At 44.0% G+C, this 16,697-nt stretch overlaps 1 protein-coding gene across 3 annotated transcripts in view; it reads right to left on the reverse strand.

The window, feature by feature from the left end:
• The window catches only part of LOC136619984 (potassium channel subfamily T member 2), a 591,696-nt gene that overhangs the window by 203,922 nt on the left and 371,077 nt on the right, over positions 1–16,697 (reverse strand). For all 3 annotated transcript variants that reach the window (XM_066594713.1, XM_066594712.1, XM_066594711.1), the window contains exon 14: positions 13,711–13,819. In XM_066594713.1, coding sequence (XP_066450810.1) covers positions 13,711–13,819 — 109 coding nt within the window. The remainder of the gene's footprint in view (positions 1–13,710; positions 13,820–16,697) is intronic.

The following is a 16,697-nucleotide window of genomic DNA, read 5'->3' on the forward strand; positions in this document are numbered from 1 at the left end:
GGCCAGGCTCTATGAGCAGCGTAGAGCTATTGCGGAATACCAACTCCAACATGGGCGGCGTAGTGGGAGTCAGCCGCCTCAATTATTTACAGAAGAGTGGGCCTGGTTGGCAGACATCTGACAGGTCCTTGGAAACTTTGAGGAGTCTACCCACATGCTGAGCGGGGATGCTGCAATCATTAGCGTCACCATTCCTCTGCTATGCCTCTTGAGAAGTTCCCTGCAAAGCATAAAGGCAGACGCTTTGGAATCGGAAACGGAGGCGGGGGAAGACAGTATGTCGCTGGATAGTCAGAGCACGCTCATGTCTATATCTCAGCGCATTGAGGAGGAGGAGGAGGGGGAGGAGCATGAGGAGGAGGGGGAAGAGACAGCTTGGCCCACTGCTGAGGGTACACATGCTGCTTGCCTGTCATCCTTTCAGCGTGTATGGCCTGAGGAGGAGGAGGAGGAGGAGGAGGATCCTGAAAGTGATCTTCCTAGTGAGGACAGCCATGTGTTGCGTACAGGTACCCTGGCACACATGGCTGACTTCATGTTAGGATGCCTTTCTCGGGACCCTCGCGTTACACGCATTCTGGCCACTACGGATTACTGGGTGTACACACTGCTCGACCCACGGTATAAGGAGAACCTTTCCACTCTCATACCCGAAGAGGAAAGGGGTTCGAGAGTAATGCTATACCACAGGACCCTGGCGGACAAGCTGATGGTAAAATTCCCATCCGACAGCGCTAGTGGCCGAAGGCGCAGTTCCGAGGGCCAGGTAGCAGGGGAGGCGCAGAGATCAGGCAGCATGTACAGCACAGGCAGGGGAACACTCTCTAAGGCCTTTGACAGCTTTATGGCTCCCCAGCAAGACTGTGTCACCGCTCCCCAGTCAAGGCTGAGTCGGCGGGAGCACTGTAAAAGGATGGTGAGGGAGTACGTAGCCGATTGCACGACCGTCCTCCGTGACGCCTCTGCCCCCTACAACTACTGGGTGTCGAAGCTGGACACGTGGCCTGTACTCGCGCTGTATGCTCTGGAGGTGTTTGCTTGTCCTGCGGCTAGCGTCTTGTCAGAGAGGGTGTTTAGTGCGGCTGGGGGAATCATCACAGATAAGCGTACCCGCCTGTCAACCGACAGTGCCGACAGCCTTACACTCATCAAGATGAACAAAGCCTGGATTTCCCCAGACTTCTCTTCTCCACCAGCGGACAGCAGCGATACCTAAACAATACGTAGGCTGCACCCGCGGATGGAAGCATTGTTCTCTATCACCATCAAAAACGTGGACCTTTTAGCTTCATCAATCTGTGTATAATATTCATCCTCCTGCTCCTGATCCTCCTCCTGAAACCTCACGTAATCACGCCGAACGGGCAATTTTTCTTAGGCCCACAAGGCTCACTCATATAATTTTTGTAAACAATTTTTATACGTTTCAATGCTCATTAAAGCATTGAAACTTTCACCTGCACCAATTTTTATTTTAACTGAGCTGCCTCCAGGCCTAGTTACAAATTAAACCACATTAACCAAAGTGATTAATGGGTTTCACCTGCCCTCTTGGTTGGGCATGGGCAATTTTTCTGAGGTACATTAGTACTGTTGGTACACCAATTTTTGGGGGCCCTCGCCTACAGTGTAATCCAATTAATTTTTAGCCCACCTGCATTTAATCTGACGTTACATCAGCTGTGTTGGGCACTGCAATGGGATATATTTATGTACCGCCGGTGGGTTCCAGGGAGCCACCCATGCTGTGGGTGCACACGGAATTCCCATTGCGGAGTTGTACCTGCCTGTGACTATTTATAAAAAACCGCGGTCTGACTGGGGCATGCAGACACCTTGACAGAATGAATAGTGTGTGGCACATAGGTTCCCCATTGCTATGCCCACGTGTGCAGCTCCTGATGGCGGTGGCACAGGATTGGATTTCTCATTGCTTCTGTACAGCATTGTGGGCTATCGCCCCGTCCCTTTTAAAGAGGGTCGCTGCCTAGCCGTGCCAACCCTCTGCAGTGTGTGCCTGCAGTTCCTCCTCATGGCAGACGCACTTATAAATAGACATGAGGGTGGTGTGGCATGAGTGCAGCTGAAGGCTGCGCAGGGACACTTTGGTGTGCGCTGTGGACACTGCGTCGTGCGGAGGGGGGGGGGGGGGTTGGGCAGCATGTAACCCAGGAGAAGTGGCAGCGGAGTGTCATGCAGGCAGTGATTGTGCTTTGTTGGAGGTAGTGTGGTGCTTAGCTAAGGTATGCATTGCTAATGAGGGCTTTTCAGAATTCAAAGTTGTTGGGGGGGGGGGGGGGGGAGGCCACTCTTGCCGGTATTGTGGCTTAATAGTGGGACCTGGGAACTTGAGATGCAGCCCAACATGTAGCTCCTCGCCTGCCCTATCCGTTGCTGTGTCGTTCCCATCACTTTCTTGAATTGCCCAGATTTTCACAAATGAAAACCTTAGCGAGCATCGGCGATATACAAAAATGCTCGGGTCGCCCATTGACTTCAATGGGGTTCGTTACTCGAAACGAACCCTCGAGCATCACGATAATTTCGTCCCGAGTAACGAGCACCCGAGCATTTTGGTGCTCGCTCATCTCTAATCACAAAGTATTCGAGGTCCCTTTGTTTCCTTTAAAGGGTTTTCTCAAGTTTTTTTTTAATGCGTGTTCTTCATGTATAAAAATAAACAATAATATAATATACTGCCCTCTTCTGGCTTCAGTGCCACATCCACAGGTCTCTACTATGACACTGTTTTGACAGTCTGCAGTTATCCTGTTTATTGGACATCTCAGGCGGCTGCAGCAAATCATAGTTGTCAGCGCATGAATGCGCAGGACTCTGATTGGCTGCAGCAGCCTGTCATGTCCTGTACACAGCTAACAGAAAGCATTATACTATCATTTACCTTTTTTACATGAGGAGTATTTTTCGTTTTTATTTAACTCGGACAACCCCTATAAAGTAATAGAGTCCCCCTTTGCCCCTCCAAAGAATTACAGTCCCCCCTGTGTCCCTGTTAATATTAACCAGCCTGTGCCCCTATTAAGTACTATGAGCCTCCTGTGCCCTTATTAACTAATATAAGCCCCCTGTGCTTCTGGTAATTAATGAGCCCCCCATGCCGCTGTTTCAGCCCACTTTGCTAATGTAAAGGAACATGAGGCCCCCTGTGCCAAGTAAGTAGTTTCAGCCCACTTTGCTAATGTAAAGGAACATGAGGCCCCCTGTGCCAAGTATGTGTTAAGGAATGCAGCTCCCCTGTCTTCCTGTGGTCTTGCTAGACTGAACTGTAGGATTAGAAGACAGAGACCTTCCTTGGTTCCAACACACTGTGTGCCACTGTGCTCATGCTATAATCCCCTCCTCCTGAGATCTGGTGCTTAGTTATCACATAGTAATTGGGTGGAGGAGTCATAACCTGATGGCAGCATGAGCGCAGCGGCGTACTGTATATCTTCTAATCTTACTATATGGGCTGGCAGTAGTGCGGGATAACAGGCAATGCTAATGGTGAGAGGGGCCTCTGGTCCCCCATAGCTTAGGGGCGGGTTGCAATTGCAACCCCTATAGCTATGCCACTCTAAATGCATTTTCACAAACACATACATTTTTCAGTGTGTTTTGATGCATTTTAGTGGAAACAAAAACACTGCCATGTAACAGCAGGAAGCATGAGTGATTGTGAATCAATTTCACTCGCTTTGGTAAAAAATGAAAGGGACAACAAGTGCATTGGAAAGGCAACAGAAAGACAACCCTTACAACAGTTCATCTCTAGTTATTCTTCATGAATGATTATTCTTTAGTTTTGCAATTTACTAGTGTTCTTGTTACTACTGGTAGCATGAAACAACATTTGCAGCCCAATTGGGTTGCAGAGGTGGTGCTGCTCCTCCAGGATGGCACATCAATATGTGCCATTGCAAAAAGGTTAGCTGTGTCTCCCAGCAGAGTCTCAAGATCATGGAGCAGATAGGACACGAGCCGTTACATGAGGAGTGCTACACAAGGCCATAGAAGGGCAGCACCCCAGCATCAGGACCGGTATCTTTGTGCAAGGAGGAACAAGAGGAACACTGGTGCAGCACTAAAAAATAACATCCAATCCTACCAGAAACAAACCCAAGGTCCTGTAGTGGGACTTATGCTCACAGTCCAGCAATTGACATTCACTACAATACACCAGAATTGGCAGGCTTGCCACTGGTGCCCGAATTTCCTCACAGGTTCACATTGAGGACATGTGACAGATATGAAAGAGTCTGGAGATGCCATGGTTCATCAAAATCTGATGTGTGATTTAAGTGTTCTCTTAATTTTTTTTGGGAAGTGTAGTTAAGGTGAACCTGCGACCTGTGTTATTTTTTAAATTTTAGTAATACTATGTATGATATCTGCCTCGATTAGACGCGCTTGCGCAGTCTGCCTCTTCTGTCCCGTTGAAGGGGCCGCTCCGTTCAACGGGACAGAAGAGGCAGACTGTGCAAACGCGTCTAATCAAGGCAGAAGAAGGCTTCAGTTGGCGCCATGGAGACGGGGACGCCAACACTGGGGGGGGGGGGGGGGTGAAGTATATAACTTCTGTATGGCCAATATTTAATGCACGATGTATATTACAAAGTGCATTTATATGGCCATACAGAAGTGTTTAACTTCACTTGCTTTTGCGGGACAACCCCTTTAAGCTAAGGCTGCGTTTTGTTTATTTTATGAACTTTTAATAAACGCAGGCTCAGCGTGTATTGGACTGTACCTGTGTCGTGGACTCTGACTGCCGTTTACACTGCTGTCCCGCGCTATACCTGAGCTGAGTCTCCCACTATATATATATATATATATATATATATATATATATACACACACATACAGAAACAACACTAGCAGCCAGTAAACTACACGGCCTCCATTGAGAATGTGTGGTGAACAAACGCAACCTTCTCTTTCTGTAACAGCATGTAGTGAGATTATATTATATGTGGTGATTATATCAGTTATCTCTTCACCCTAAGTTTGAAGTCTACAAGAACATTAATATCATACAGTCAATTAGATATCTAATATAATAATTCCTACAGGTTTTTTTCTTGCACCACACTTTGTCCCTTTGCATGACCTTTGGTGGATGATTTTGCTATCATTAGATTTATTTCATTCTCACCACCACTGTAAAATCATAACATTTGAGTTTGATACACTGGGTGACTGTCAGGCAAGGTCAAAGTTCCTATGTTAAAGGGGTTGTCTTGCGGCAGAAAGTGGGGTTATACACTTCTGTATGGCCATATTAATGCACTTTGTAATATACATCGTGCATTAATTATGAGCCATACAGAAGTTATTCACTTACCTGCTCCGTTGCTAGCGTCCCCGTCGCCATGGATCCGTCTAAATTCGCTGTCTTCTGGTGTTTTTAGACGCGCTTGCGCAGTCCGGTCTTCTGCCTGGTGAATGGGGCCGCTCGTGCCGGAGAGCTGGTCCCGCGTTGTCATCGTAGCTCCGCCCCGTCACATGTGCCGATTCCAGCCAATCAGGAGGCTGGAATCGGCAATGGACCGCACAGAGCCCACGGTGCACCATGGGAAAGGACCCGCGGTGCATTGTGGGTGAAGATCCCGGCGGCCATCTTGGAGAAGGAAGAAAGAAGTCGTCGAGTAAGTAATATACATATATTTTTTTTAACCCATCCCTTGGGTTTGTCTCGCGCCGAACAAAGGCCATAAAAAAAACCCAGTTTCGGCGCGAGACAACCCCTTTAAGTCTAGCGGCGCTGTTGTGCTTCAGCCAACAGCGCCGCTAGGTAGAGTCAAGCCTAGCTTAGTGATGTTCATATCTAGTGCTTACCAGTTTGACTGTGCCAAGTCCCCAAAACATGGATGACCAAGCCACAGACGGCGAACAGTTCAAGCCGAATCCTCGGCTCAACAGTTCTTAAAACATTTACAACTATCTTTCCAAACATATTATGTTAACGTAGCGAACATTGGGTCATACTAGTAATCAATAAATGCTGTATAGCGCAGCCATCATTGCTGGTGGTAGAGTGTCTTAAATATAGGTCTTCCAGTGGAAAGTATTTGCCCGGAGAACCTTGTATTTGTCTTTACATAGTCTATTTGGGCTATAGGGCCACATGCATTTTATATGAGATTCAGAGATCTCCATTATCACAAGCAGCTTCAATGCATTAAAGCAACCATCTCTCAAATATACTGGTTTCTCTAGTAATATTTTATGTTTTTAAAGAATACTAGTTTACTTTATGAATGTGATATTTAGGGATAATACTTTACTGCTTTTACTTTATTGCCAGCTTGAATTTGAAGTTTTTTTCAGTAATGTTGAGAAGAGAACTATCTAAGTGTTGTGCTGTAGATTTCCTCAAGATGGCAGCAGTAAACCACAGATAACTAGTAGCTAAAGTAGAAGTTTTAAAATCTCAGCTTTCTATACCAAATGAGATTAACTCCAAAAGAACAGAAAATATAGTTAATAGATTTGAACTGATGAACTGATATCAAAGGGTAAGATAAAAAATGTACTTTTAAAGGAATTTAGCATATTTAAATTAGGATGGAGTCAACAGATTTCACTATGTTCACGCGTGTGTTATACTGTAACAGAAACAACAACACTAGAGGCGCAACTAGAAGCTCTGAGGCCCCAATGCAAAATCTGTAACAGGGCTGCCTACCTACCATGTGCTATTTATAGAATGGGGTCTCATCTTACGTGACTGAGGGGCTTTTGGGCCTCTAGAGCAGCAGGGCCCTGAAGCGGCTGCTACCTCTGCATCCCCTATAACTATGCCCCTGAACAATATATTGCTGAATCCTTTGTTAAAGGTATCGGTTGTACATGCTGTATACCGGGGTTCATCAAGGTTCTACTGCAGTGCCTGTCATGGTGATAGAAACAATAGTGTTTCATTCTGCACTATTGTAGCCATTTATGTGGTAGAACTGCCATAACCCTTTATAGACACAGTTTATCTTGAAATTTACGACACAGCCCCAGTTTTCAAATCTAGCATGTGTCAATTTACGTATCCAAGGTATTTCTGAGGTTGTTTTTCTGTAATGTATTGTACTTTATTTTAGTAGTAAATTTTGGTTGATATGACTCATGTTTGTTTATTTATTTTAAAAAGCCAAAACTTTAGGGAACATTTTGAACAATTTGCAGTTTTCAAAACTAAATTTTTTTCTGCTTTTAAGACAGACAAATTACCATACAAGAGGAACACACCTCCTTAGTCTGAAAGAAATAGCAGATGTAGCGCAGAGATAGCCCCATCCTGTAGAATACAAGGCCTACCTGAGGCTCCAGGGCGATGGACCTGGCATCCAATACTAAGCCTGACACCTATTCAGGGGGGACACTCGGCTCGCCGGGGTCTCCCACTGACTCGGACCAGAGAACCTTTTCCTTTTAAAATCTGGGTGTGAGGTTTAGCCTCTTGCCCAGTTGCAGTAACTCCAGACACAACGGTGGCAACCACACTATGTATATAGTTGTTGCTAACAAATTATTGTTGATCATTTTTGATGAAGATACGCTGTTTTATCATTTCCATTCTTCCGAACGGATTGAAAGTATAAGGATATTTGCCCAGCTGGAAGAAGATACTAATTATTATGTTGTAATTGTAAGTTCTAACGAAGGTGTATTTAAGCTGGCAAAAGCTCTCATTACTTATTGTTTTAATAATTAACACTATTTTATGCCATAATTGTTACAGAGGAAATAATGTAACCATTTTCTCCCACTTTCCCCTTACCCAGGTACAAATAAAGATTTAGTTTTTTTGCACGTGTATTTCTTATGAGCACCAAAAAATAGACTGTGCTCTATTGTTGTGTGCATTTGCGCACCAAGGATTCCCATAGAAGTCTATGGTAGGTGCACAATTGCACGCACAATATGCAAGGGGAAGAAACAAACTCATTATGATAAATAGCCATTTAAAAAAAGGGCATGTTCTACTGCCACGTGCAAATGAACATGCCCTGGGTGACCTGAGAGGTGAGTGAGGAAACTTATAAAGCCATGCATGCTCCTCTGGGTAATTTATGCAAATAAGGAAGATGGAACAATACATCTGCATCACCCCCAAGGAGAGCACCCTGAAGGGGTGTGAGGAGTGTGAGGAGACACTTGAGAGGTGAGTGAGGAGACTTAAAATAACCCTCTGGTCCTGGACAAACAAAGATGGCCACTCTTCTTCCTTGACTACCTGATGCACACTGTACATTACTATGCTTTGGTAGTCTAAGACACTACTGTTACCATGCGTCGGTTGCGGCTCCTACCGAGGCGGCGGTGTGCTGGGGCCCGCAGTCGGGGCGTGTACCCCCGACATGTGGTCTGGCTGCCGGAGTGCTGGTGGCTCGTGGCGCAGTGCATGCGCTCGGTAGTCCTGGCGGCGCCGTGCACGCGCACAACTGGGTGTGCAGCTGCCGTGCACGAGCTCCCGTTTGATGTGCTATGGGAAGTTGGCCGTTTACCCCTCTCCACCTCTGGGCGGAGGCTTCTGTTTAAAAGTCTGGCAGTGACTGCAATCACTGCCAGTTATTGGTTTCCCTCAGGTTGCTAGCTAGTCTACATCTGTAGGTCTCCTGCCTCTGTCAGCTTGTCTGCTATTTTGTTACCATCTGCCAGGTTGTTTCAGCTCCCTCGGTACTATCAGTATTGGTTTGTTTCGTTTTTTTTCATCTGGGTGTCCTGTCGGTAGTCTACCTATTTCATCTAGGTGCGCCAGCGCTCCTTCTCGGTTCCTAGATAGCGTGGGGACCGTCACCCAGTTGCCCGCCTGGGGTTAGCCAGGAGTGGAGGCAAGTAGGCAGGGACAGGGGTTGCGGGTAAGATTGAGGGCAACCCGGGCTGGCGTAACAACTACATATTGCTTTGATTGGCCATTGCTGCTTACATGAGGGTAGTCAGTAGTGGTGTGGCCATCGTTGTTTCTCCAGGACCAGAGGGTTGATTTATGGGATTATCTAATGATTTTTTCTTCCAAAGGTAGAAGGAGTGATAAAATAAAGAAAGAAGTGATACATACCAGTTCAATTTCCGCCAGTCCGATCCTCCATGCCAGGCTTTGTTTATATGACTGCAACAGTGATATGCCTGTATACTCGATCACTGGCCTCAGCAATCTCATGCAGTATATGGCGGAAGCTAGTGATTGGTTGTAGCGGCCACTAGTGTATACAAGCAGGTCACCTCTGTAGTCATGTATAGGAGAGGGCTGGTCCCCCCAGTAGGCATTTAGGGTCACCTGACCACTGCTGCCTAAAGTCCAGCTGTCGTTAGCTTCCTTGGACACATAGACAGGACTTCCATCGCATGTCTGATGCTCCTCCATGTGTGCTATCTTGCAGAGCATTACATCCCTCCCCTCCACTCCAGCACACAGAGTACAGAGAAAGCTGCAGCAGAGGTAAGGGGTGGGGCTTATGCTGTGAAAGATAGCCTGCACGGCACAGCATCAGATGGGAGATGGAATTTCTGTGTGTGTCCAAGAAAGATAGTAAGCTCTACCAGCAGCTAGATGTTTGGGGCAACAAAGATGGGTTCTATTGTTAATTAAGGCTTCAGAGAAGATCCTATTAATACTTGTGGGGACACAGCAGGGGTCATTACTAATTGGGGTCATAGTGAGAGTTCTATTATTAAATGGGGCCATAAAGGGAGTCTTATAACTAATTTAGACCACAGCAGGAGTAATATTACTAATTACCATTTTTAGTGGAGCCACAGCAGGGATGCTATTACTGATTCAGGCCACAGAGAGGTCTTATTACTTAGTGGGACTACACCTAGTGGGTAACATTGTTACTATATAAGGGCAATGAGTAGCTCATTAGGGGTGCGGCAGCAGGATGGGGAAAATGAGCATGAGTGAGTCATGGCTAGAAGAAATCTCCGTGGACCTAGAGAGTAGAAAACCAAATACGTACAACTTCAAACAGAGATAGCATCACCTGTAATCACTGGAGGTAACTGAATTGTAATCACTATTGCTAGAGAATAAATATAATTTTTGGTTTTGGTGCTGTATTTATGTACTGAGCTTGGTTTTGGTGCTGTATTTATGTACTGAGCTTGCTTCTGATACTGTATTTATATCATGAGCTTAGTTCCAGGGTTGTATTTATGTCATGAACTTGGTTTTGTTGCTGTATTTTATGTTAAATAGATAAACAAGTTAAGGGCTTCAACAAACAAATGTGTTATACCAGAATTTTGCATGCGGGAAAATCCAACCTGCATAACGCAGAGAATAGAACCCACTGATTTCAATTAGTTGATTCTCACTTTCTTTTTTGTCCTCGCTGTTTTCGCAAACATAAAAAATAGGACCTGCTCTATTTTGTGCGTGTTTGCACACCAAAGAGCCCATAGAGCTCTATGGCAGGTGCACAAATACGAGCATCTGCCCGCGTTGGCATCCCTGTGCAGGTAAGTATCCTTTTCTGCTCTGCCAGGTATGTTCATATTGGCGCGAGAGACACTTGGGCCAATTTTGAACAGGCTCAGCAGACTAATTAGTCACTGGTGTTAGTAATTAACACCTCAACATCAAGCAGCTCCAAGCCTCCCGTTGCCAAATGCACACAAAAATAGAACATGTTGTGTATTTTTTTCACCCGATGGAAATGCGGACAGAAAAATACTCCATATGGAGGAACCCATTGAAATCTATGGGTTTTAGTGTTAGAAGATTTTCAGTGCATAAAACCATACGAAAAATGGCCTGTCTGCAGGAGGCCTAAATAGCCATTTAACTTAGTGAAATAGCCTAGCAAAGAATAAAGTAATATGCGTGACATTCATGGTGCAAATGCGCTGCGCTACCGTGTGGGATTTCGCGCATGTGCCCATGTGACGCCACCCTGAGGGTGCATTCAGACGATCGTATATCAGCTGGGTTTTCACTCCCAGCCAATATACGGCGTCTCTCTCTACAGGGGGAGGAGGCTGGAAGACGCAGAAGCAGTGCTCTGAGCTCCCGCCCCTCTCTGCCTCGTCTCCACCCCCTCTCCACCCCTCTGCACTATTTGCAATGAGAGGAGGTGGAACGGGGCGGGGCTAAGTTCTGGACATTAGCTCCGCCCCTGTTCCGCCTCTCCTTATTGAAAATAGTGCAGGGGGGTGGAGAGGAGGCAGAGAGGGGGCGGGAGCTCAGAGAACTGCTCCCAACTCTACCAGCCTCCTCTCCCTGCAGAGAGGGACGCCGTATATCGGCTGGGCGTGAAAACCCAGCCGATATACGGTTGTCTGAATGCACTCTAACACTGAGTAACGGGAACCCTATGAGACTCCATCTCAGTTTTTTGCACTGAGCTTTGCCAGGTCCATGAGGCCTTAAAGTGGGTGATGCCAACTTATTATAAAGCACAAACAAATGCTCAAAAGCAATTTAGTTTCTGCAATTAATGATGTTATATTAAAAAATCATGTTTAAGAGCTGTCCAATCTCTCTATTTCTAGTTTAACATCTTCACCTTGAAGCTCTCTTAATCTTGTTAAATAAGGGAATACTCAAGGAACATTTTTTACTTCAGGCAGTATGTTTAAAAAGAGAAACCAAAGATCAAAAAAGGGAAGATAATGTTTCTTCACTATCACAGCTTCTCATAAAACACAATTCCACCTTCCTAATCCCTGGACCAGCAGGGAGCCAGATGAAATGAATTTCTTTCCCACAAACCCTTTGACCAAAGAAATTCTTCTTGTTATATTTTTTTTTTTTGCCGGAGGAAATAGAAATGGAGCTGGTTCATTCAGTTATACAATAAGTGTTACAGTAGCTATGGAGTTAAATTCTGTATCTTGTGCATTGAATAAGGATAAAAGAGCCCTTCCAAAAATAAACCTAATAGTAATAATGGTTTAAGGCGGATTTTCATACTGATGCAGCTGCTCCGCCACTTATGTCTAGTGTTTACCATGAAAGTCAATGGATAATTTCTTGACACTCTTATGATCCTTTTACTTGGGACGAGCTGTCGGGCAAACAATGACCAACTGTCATTCCAGTGATGCTTGCTCCTGTGCTGTTACACAAGAGCGAGTATCATCAGCATTGATCACAGCACTGCTGGAAAAAAGGCCGACCAGGTCGGGGAGTGTTCTCTCTCCGCTCGCCTCCATTCACTGTCAGCAGACAGTCATTCAGAATTAAATGACTGCTGTTTATACTGAACGGCACATTGTTCGGTTTTCTGCATGCAGAAATTGAACGACTAAACAATTCTCATTCCCGGGAGCGTGGGAATTTGTACGATTCTGAAAAAATCGTCCCACGTAAAAGGGCTATTAGTGAGTTTTTCTTTTTAGTACTTTGCCACGAGTGTGGACACAGCATAAGGGCTTTACAAGAGATGGGCGCATGCGCTAATAAGCTGGCTGCTAAAGAGCATATTAGCGCATGAACATGCAAGAAAGATAGGGCAAGTCTTATGTTTTCTCACATGATGTATTAACATACGAGAATTTGGATTATGAACACAAAACCATTGAAATGAATGGTTTCGTTTTGTCCAATTCTCATGGTCGCAAAATAGGACAAAATCACGCCCATGTGTTTAAGCCCTACACGTTAACCACTGGCCTCCCAAGCCAGTTTTAGCGTATGTGGCCGAGCACAATTTTTGAAATCTAACATGTGTCACTTTCTGTGATGATCACTTTGGAATGCTATTACTTATTCATGTGATTCTGAGAGGTTTTTTTTATGACACATTTTAGTTTATAACTTTGGTAAATTATGGTTGGTATGGATTGCGTTTATGTAGAAAAAAAAGCCACAATTTTTTAGAAAGTTTAGAAAAACTAGCATTTTTTAAACTGACATTGTCTGCTTGTAATACATGTAGTCATACCGCACAAAATAGTTAATAAACAACATTTACCATATGTCTATTTTGGCATCATTTTTTAATTTTCCTTTTTATTTTTTACAGACATTACAAGACTTATAATTAGAGAACCAGTTTTTTTTTACATTTGGAAAAATATGTCCAAACTCAATTCTTCAGGGAGCAGTTTTGAAATGGGTTTGAGGGACTTGTGTATTAGAATCCCCCTGTTAGGGTGCATTCACACGAGTGTGAAAGCAATGGTCTGCCAGCAACCCCTGCGGTGATTTTCAGGGTAGGGCTTTAAATATAAGCCCTTCCCTGAAAAATCATTGCTATCTGGTTTAAAAAAAACATATATACTCAGCTGTCTGCTCAGGCGTGTCTAGCCGCTAGGGTCCTGTCACTGTAATGAAGCTCTTTCAGCAAGCAGGGATTAATAATTCCTGCTTGCTGAAAGGGCTGCGTCTGATTGGCTGAGCGTTCAGCAAATCACAGGCAGCACTCAGCCATTCGTTGAATTCATTGGATGGCTGAGCGCTGCCTGTGTTTGGCTAAGCGCTGTGACATCTGAAAGGCTCCCGGCTGCCACGACACCCATATGGCTCCCCCCCTGGCTTACAGGACCCCCAAACATCGTTCGGGGGATTTAAATGCCGCTGTCAGAATTGATAGCGGCATTTAAAGGGTTAATAGTGCCGATCAACCTTGAGAAGGTGGATTTGATGGCATAAAGAAGAAAAAGCCAGCAAACTCTAAATTGACCTTCTTCTTCATCCATCTACCAATTCATTTATACTTGATGGTGTTGTTTGTGTATTCAGTGCTTTCTTAGAAGACAAATACTCACTGTCCTCTTGAGGTATGAACCAGCAAAGTGATTAATGTAGAGGTGGCCGGACATATGCAGTTTAGAGCAAGCATTGCATATTTGAATTCTTCTTCACACACAACATGATCTGAAAAATAGAACAAGAATGAACGGGTGAAACAAATGAAAACGTAAAGAAGTATTTGATTACTTGAATAAGGTTTTATTTTATCCCTCCCAAAAGTTCTAAAACAAATCAATATAATATTTTTCCATGTTTTTTTTTTTTTTTAAACCTATACCACCTTTGAGTACTTTGCCAATTATTTTCTTCTCATTTCCACTGGTCACATCTTGAATGCACTTCACAAGAGGTATCAGTTCAGAAAGCAGTTCCTTTCACTGTATAGAATGCCTCATGCAAATTGAGATACACTGGCTGCACCCGTCCATAGGTATGCTCTTTATCAACCTATATGCTTGCTTCTGGTCCCACTGCCAGAGGCTCAACATATAAAGAATACACTCTTACATACAACAGCACCACAGGGTTTTGGAGTACACTTAAGGCCTCCTGCACATGGTGATTTTGCGCCTGCTTCTGTATGCAGGATTTAGGCCACAGAAACTGCATTCATTAAAACCCATTGATTAAATTGTGTACCCTCATGTTGCTCGTTTTTCCGCATACATTTCCGTCATCGGCGAAAATGCACAACATGCTCTATTTTTGTGCGGAATTGTGCATCAAAGGTCCAGTAGGAGTCTAGGTGGTCTTGGAAATGTGCATGAACTGTGAACGAACATGCGTGGCAAACTTCAATTTTCTGCAGCCACCTTCCAGGGCTCTTTCAGCTTACAGCTAACTGCAGGGTAGACACGGCAGACAATTGGGAGAGCGCTTAGGAAAGTCTCCTTTTCGGAGTATCCTCAATCGTTTGAAGATTGAATTGCCTATAAATTTCATAGCTCAGAGGCCAATACTCTGTGACCCCAGAGAATGAACCTGGAACCTCCTCCTCCACCTCCTTTTTGAAACAAACTCTGCCATCTCCCATGCCTGCCAACATCTGTGCAGCAGCTACCAAGGCAATAGGGGATCCTCGTCATCAGAAGACATATCTCCAACCTCAGCTACTGTCTCCCCAAGCCAGAAAGTACCACACATGTAGAATATTTTTGGGTGTTTACAGATGGCTGGGTCAATGACGACAGCATAATGTATGGCATGACGTATTTGCGCAAATGCACAGCTATTGTGAATGGGAAAAAAAAACAGTTTATGCGTAAAAAAACCCTGTTTACCGCGCTAATACGTTGCTCTGTAGCGAGTTTATGTGTGCTCAGCTCACCCTTCTGTGCAGGCACCCAAAGGCTTTTATTAATCTTACAGGAACATTATGGTTTTCACCAAATTTGTAGCGCAGTGTTTTGGACCGAGTAATCCCCTATCAAGGATGAGCTGCCATCCAAATGTTGACAGGTTCTTAGAGCCTACAGGTAATTCACATTCAAATTCACAGCATCTTCAGGTCAATATCTACATCTGAAAACTGCTGTATCCGTGCACATTTCTGATGTGGATTTTCATTGAAATTTGTGTCAGATTTCTCCAATGCAGATTTTAAGAAGTGAGTTGTCACTAATGAGCTTCACCTTTAATTATGTGAGATTATAAAATATCAATATTTCAAAATGTGGATATTTATCTGCAATGTATATGCCAACTATGACAGTTGTGCTGCAGGTTTAAATCTTTTCTGTTAAAAACAATGACGTTTGATGAGAAAAAAATGTACCTCTCTCTTTGGTTTTGACAGCATCCAAAGAGGGCTGACAGGTATCACCTTGGTGCTAAAAGGTTTCCCCCACCCATTTAAGTGTTCTACAAAGTTTGCTACTTGTATCTCATTTCGTTCAGAAGATATTCCAGACGGCCCTGACCTTTGAATCTCCCTGTATCTATATAATCTTATATTCCTTCACAAGGAGTTTAGAACACTCAATGGGAATTCCAACTTTTTGCATTTTTTTATATAAATAACGGATGTACTTAATTGTTATTTACAGCTACTTAAAATGCAATCAGATTAACAGCTTCCGCATCTTCATATTTTGCCTATCCAGTCCAATGCGAGGTCCTATCAGTGACTGACAACTATCTGTGCACATACAGGGGTAACTATCAAGCACTGATGGGACCGCCCATTGGACTAAAGATCAACCTGCTCAACTCCTCCTGCTCTATAACATGGTACCTGCAGTTTGGAAGGTATGTTCAAGCTGACCCATTTCGCTTAAAGCCTTTATTAATTTTCAAATAATTTGAATATTGAAAGTTTTCAGAAAAAAATGGTGAGTATATAAAATTAAATTGAGTCACACTAAATGAGAAAGTAGGAAAATGCTTCCTTTGCTGTGATACAGCATCCCAAGGGTCCTCTTACATGGCGAAATTAATCATTAGAACAAGCAAATGAGTAAGATAGTTGTTATGTATTTTTTCATCATAGTTCATGTAGTCCATCATTGGTTTGGAAATGGAGTCTGGAAATGTCGGGGAATTTTACATGGAATGACTGCCAAACCACAAACAATTGATTTTTATGCCTGCAGAAAATGAACAACGAATGATAAGCAAACAAATTATATCATTCCCTCATTGGCCATGTATACACTGATCAATTATTGTTCATTTTTGCCTGATTTAATGAATAATAATCATTGCATCTAAAAGGGCCCCCTAGTCACCAACAGCACCTATGTAATCAGCATTATTCCAACGTGGGTGCTACTACACAACTTCTATTAACACTCATGATTTGTATCTAAATGCATCTAGCACTCATGTAATAGTCCATCTGCAGGACATATATAATGCCCCTGGCCATGCTTTCTGGACCATGTATCCATGGTCACGTACACTATGCCACTGACAGTGTTCTTCAATGCCAGAGATACGTTATCACTCACATGGTTGCAGGGTAAGAGCAATTCTTTGGGAAAAGAATGGTGTCTCAGCATCT

This window comes from Eleutherodactylus coqui, chromosome 3 (genome assembly GCF_035609145.1).
Source record: "Eleutherodactylus coqui strain aEleCoq1 chromosome 3, aEleCoq1.hap1, whole genome shotgun sequence".
NCBI lineage: Eukaryota > Metazoa > Chordata > Amphibia > Anura > Eleutherodactylidae > Eleutherodactylus > Eleutherodactylus coqui.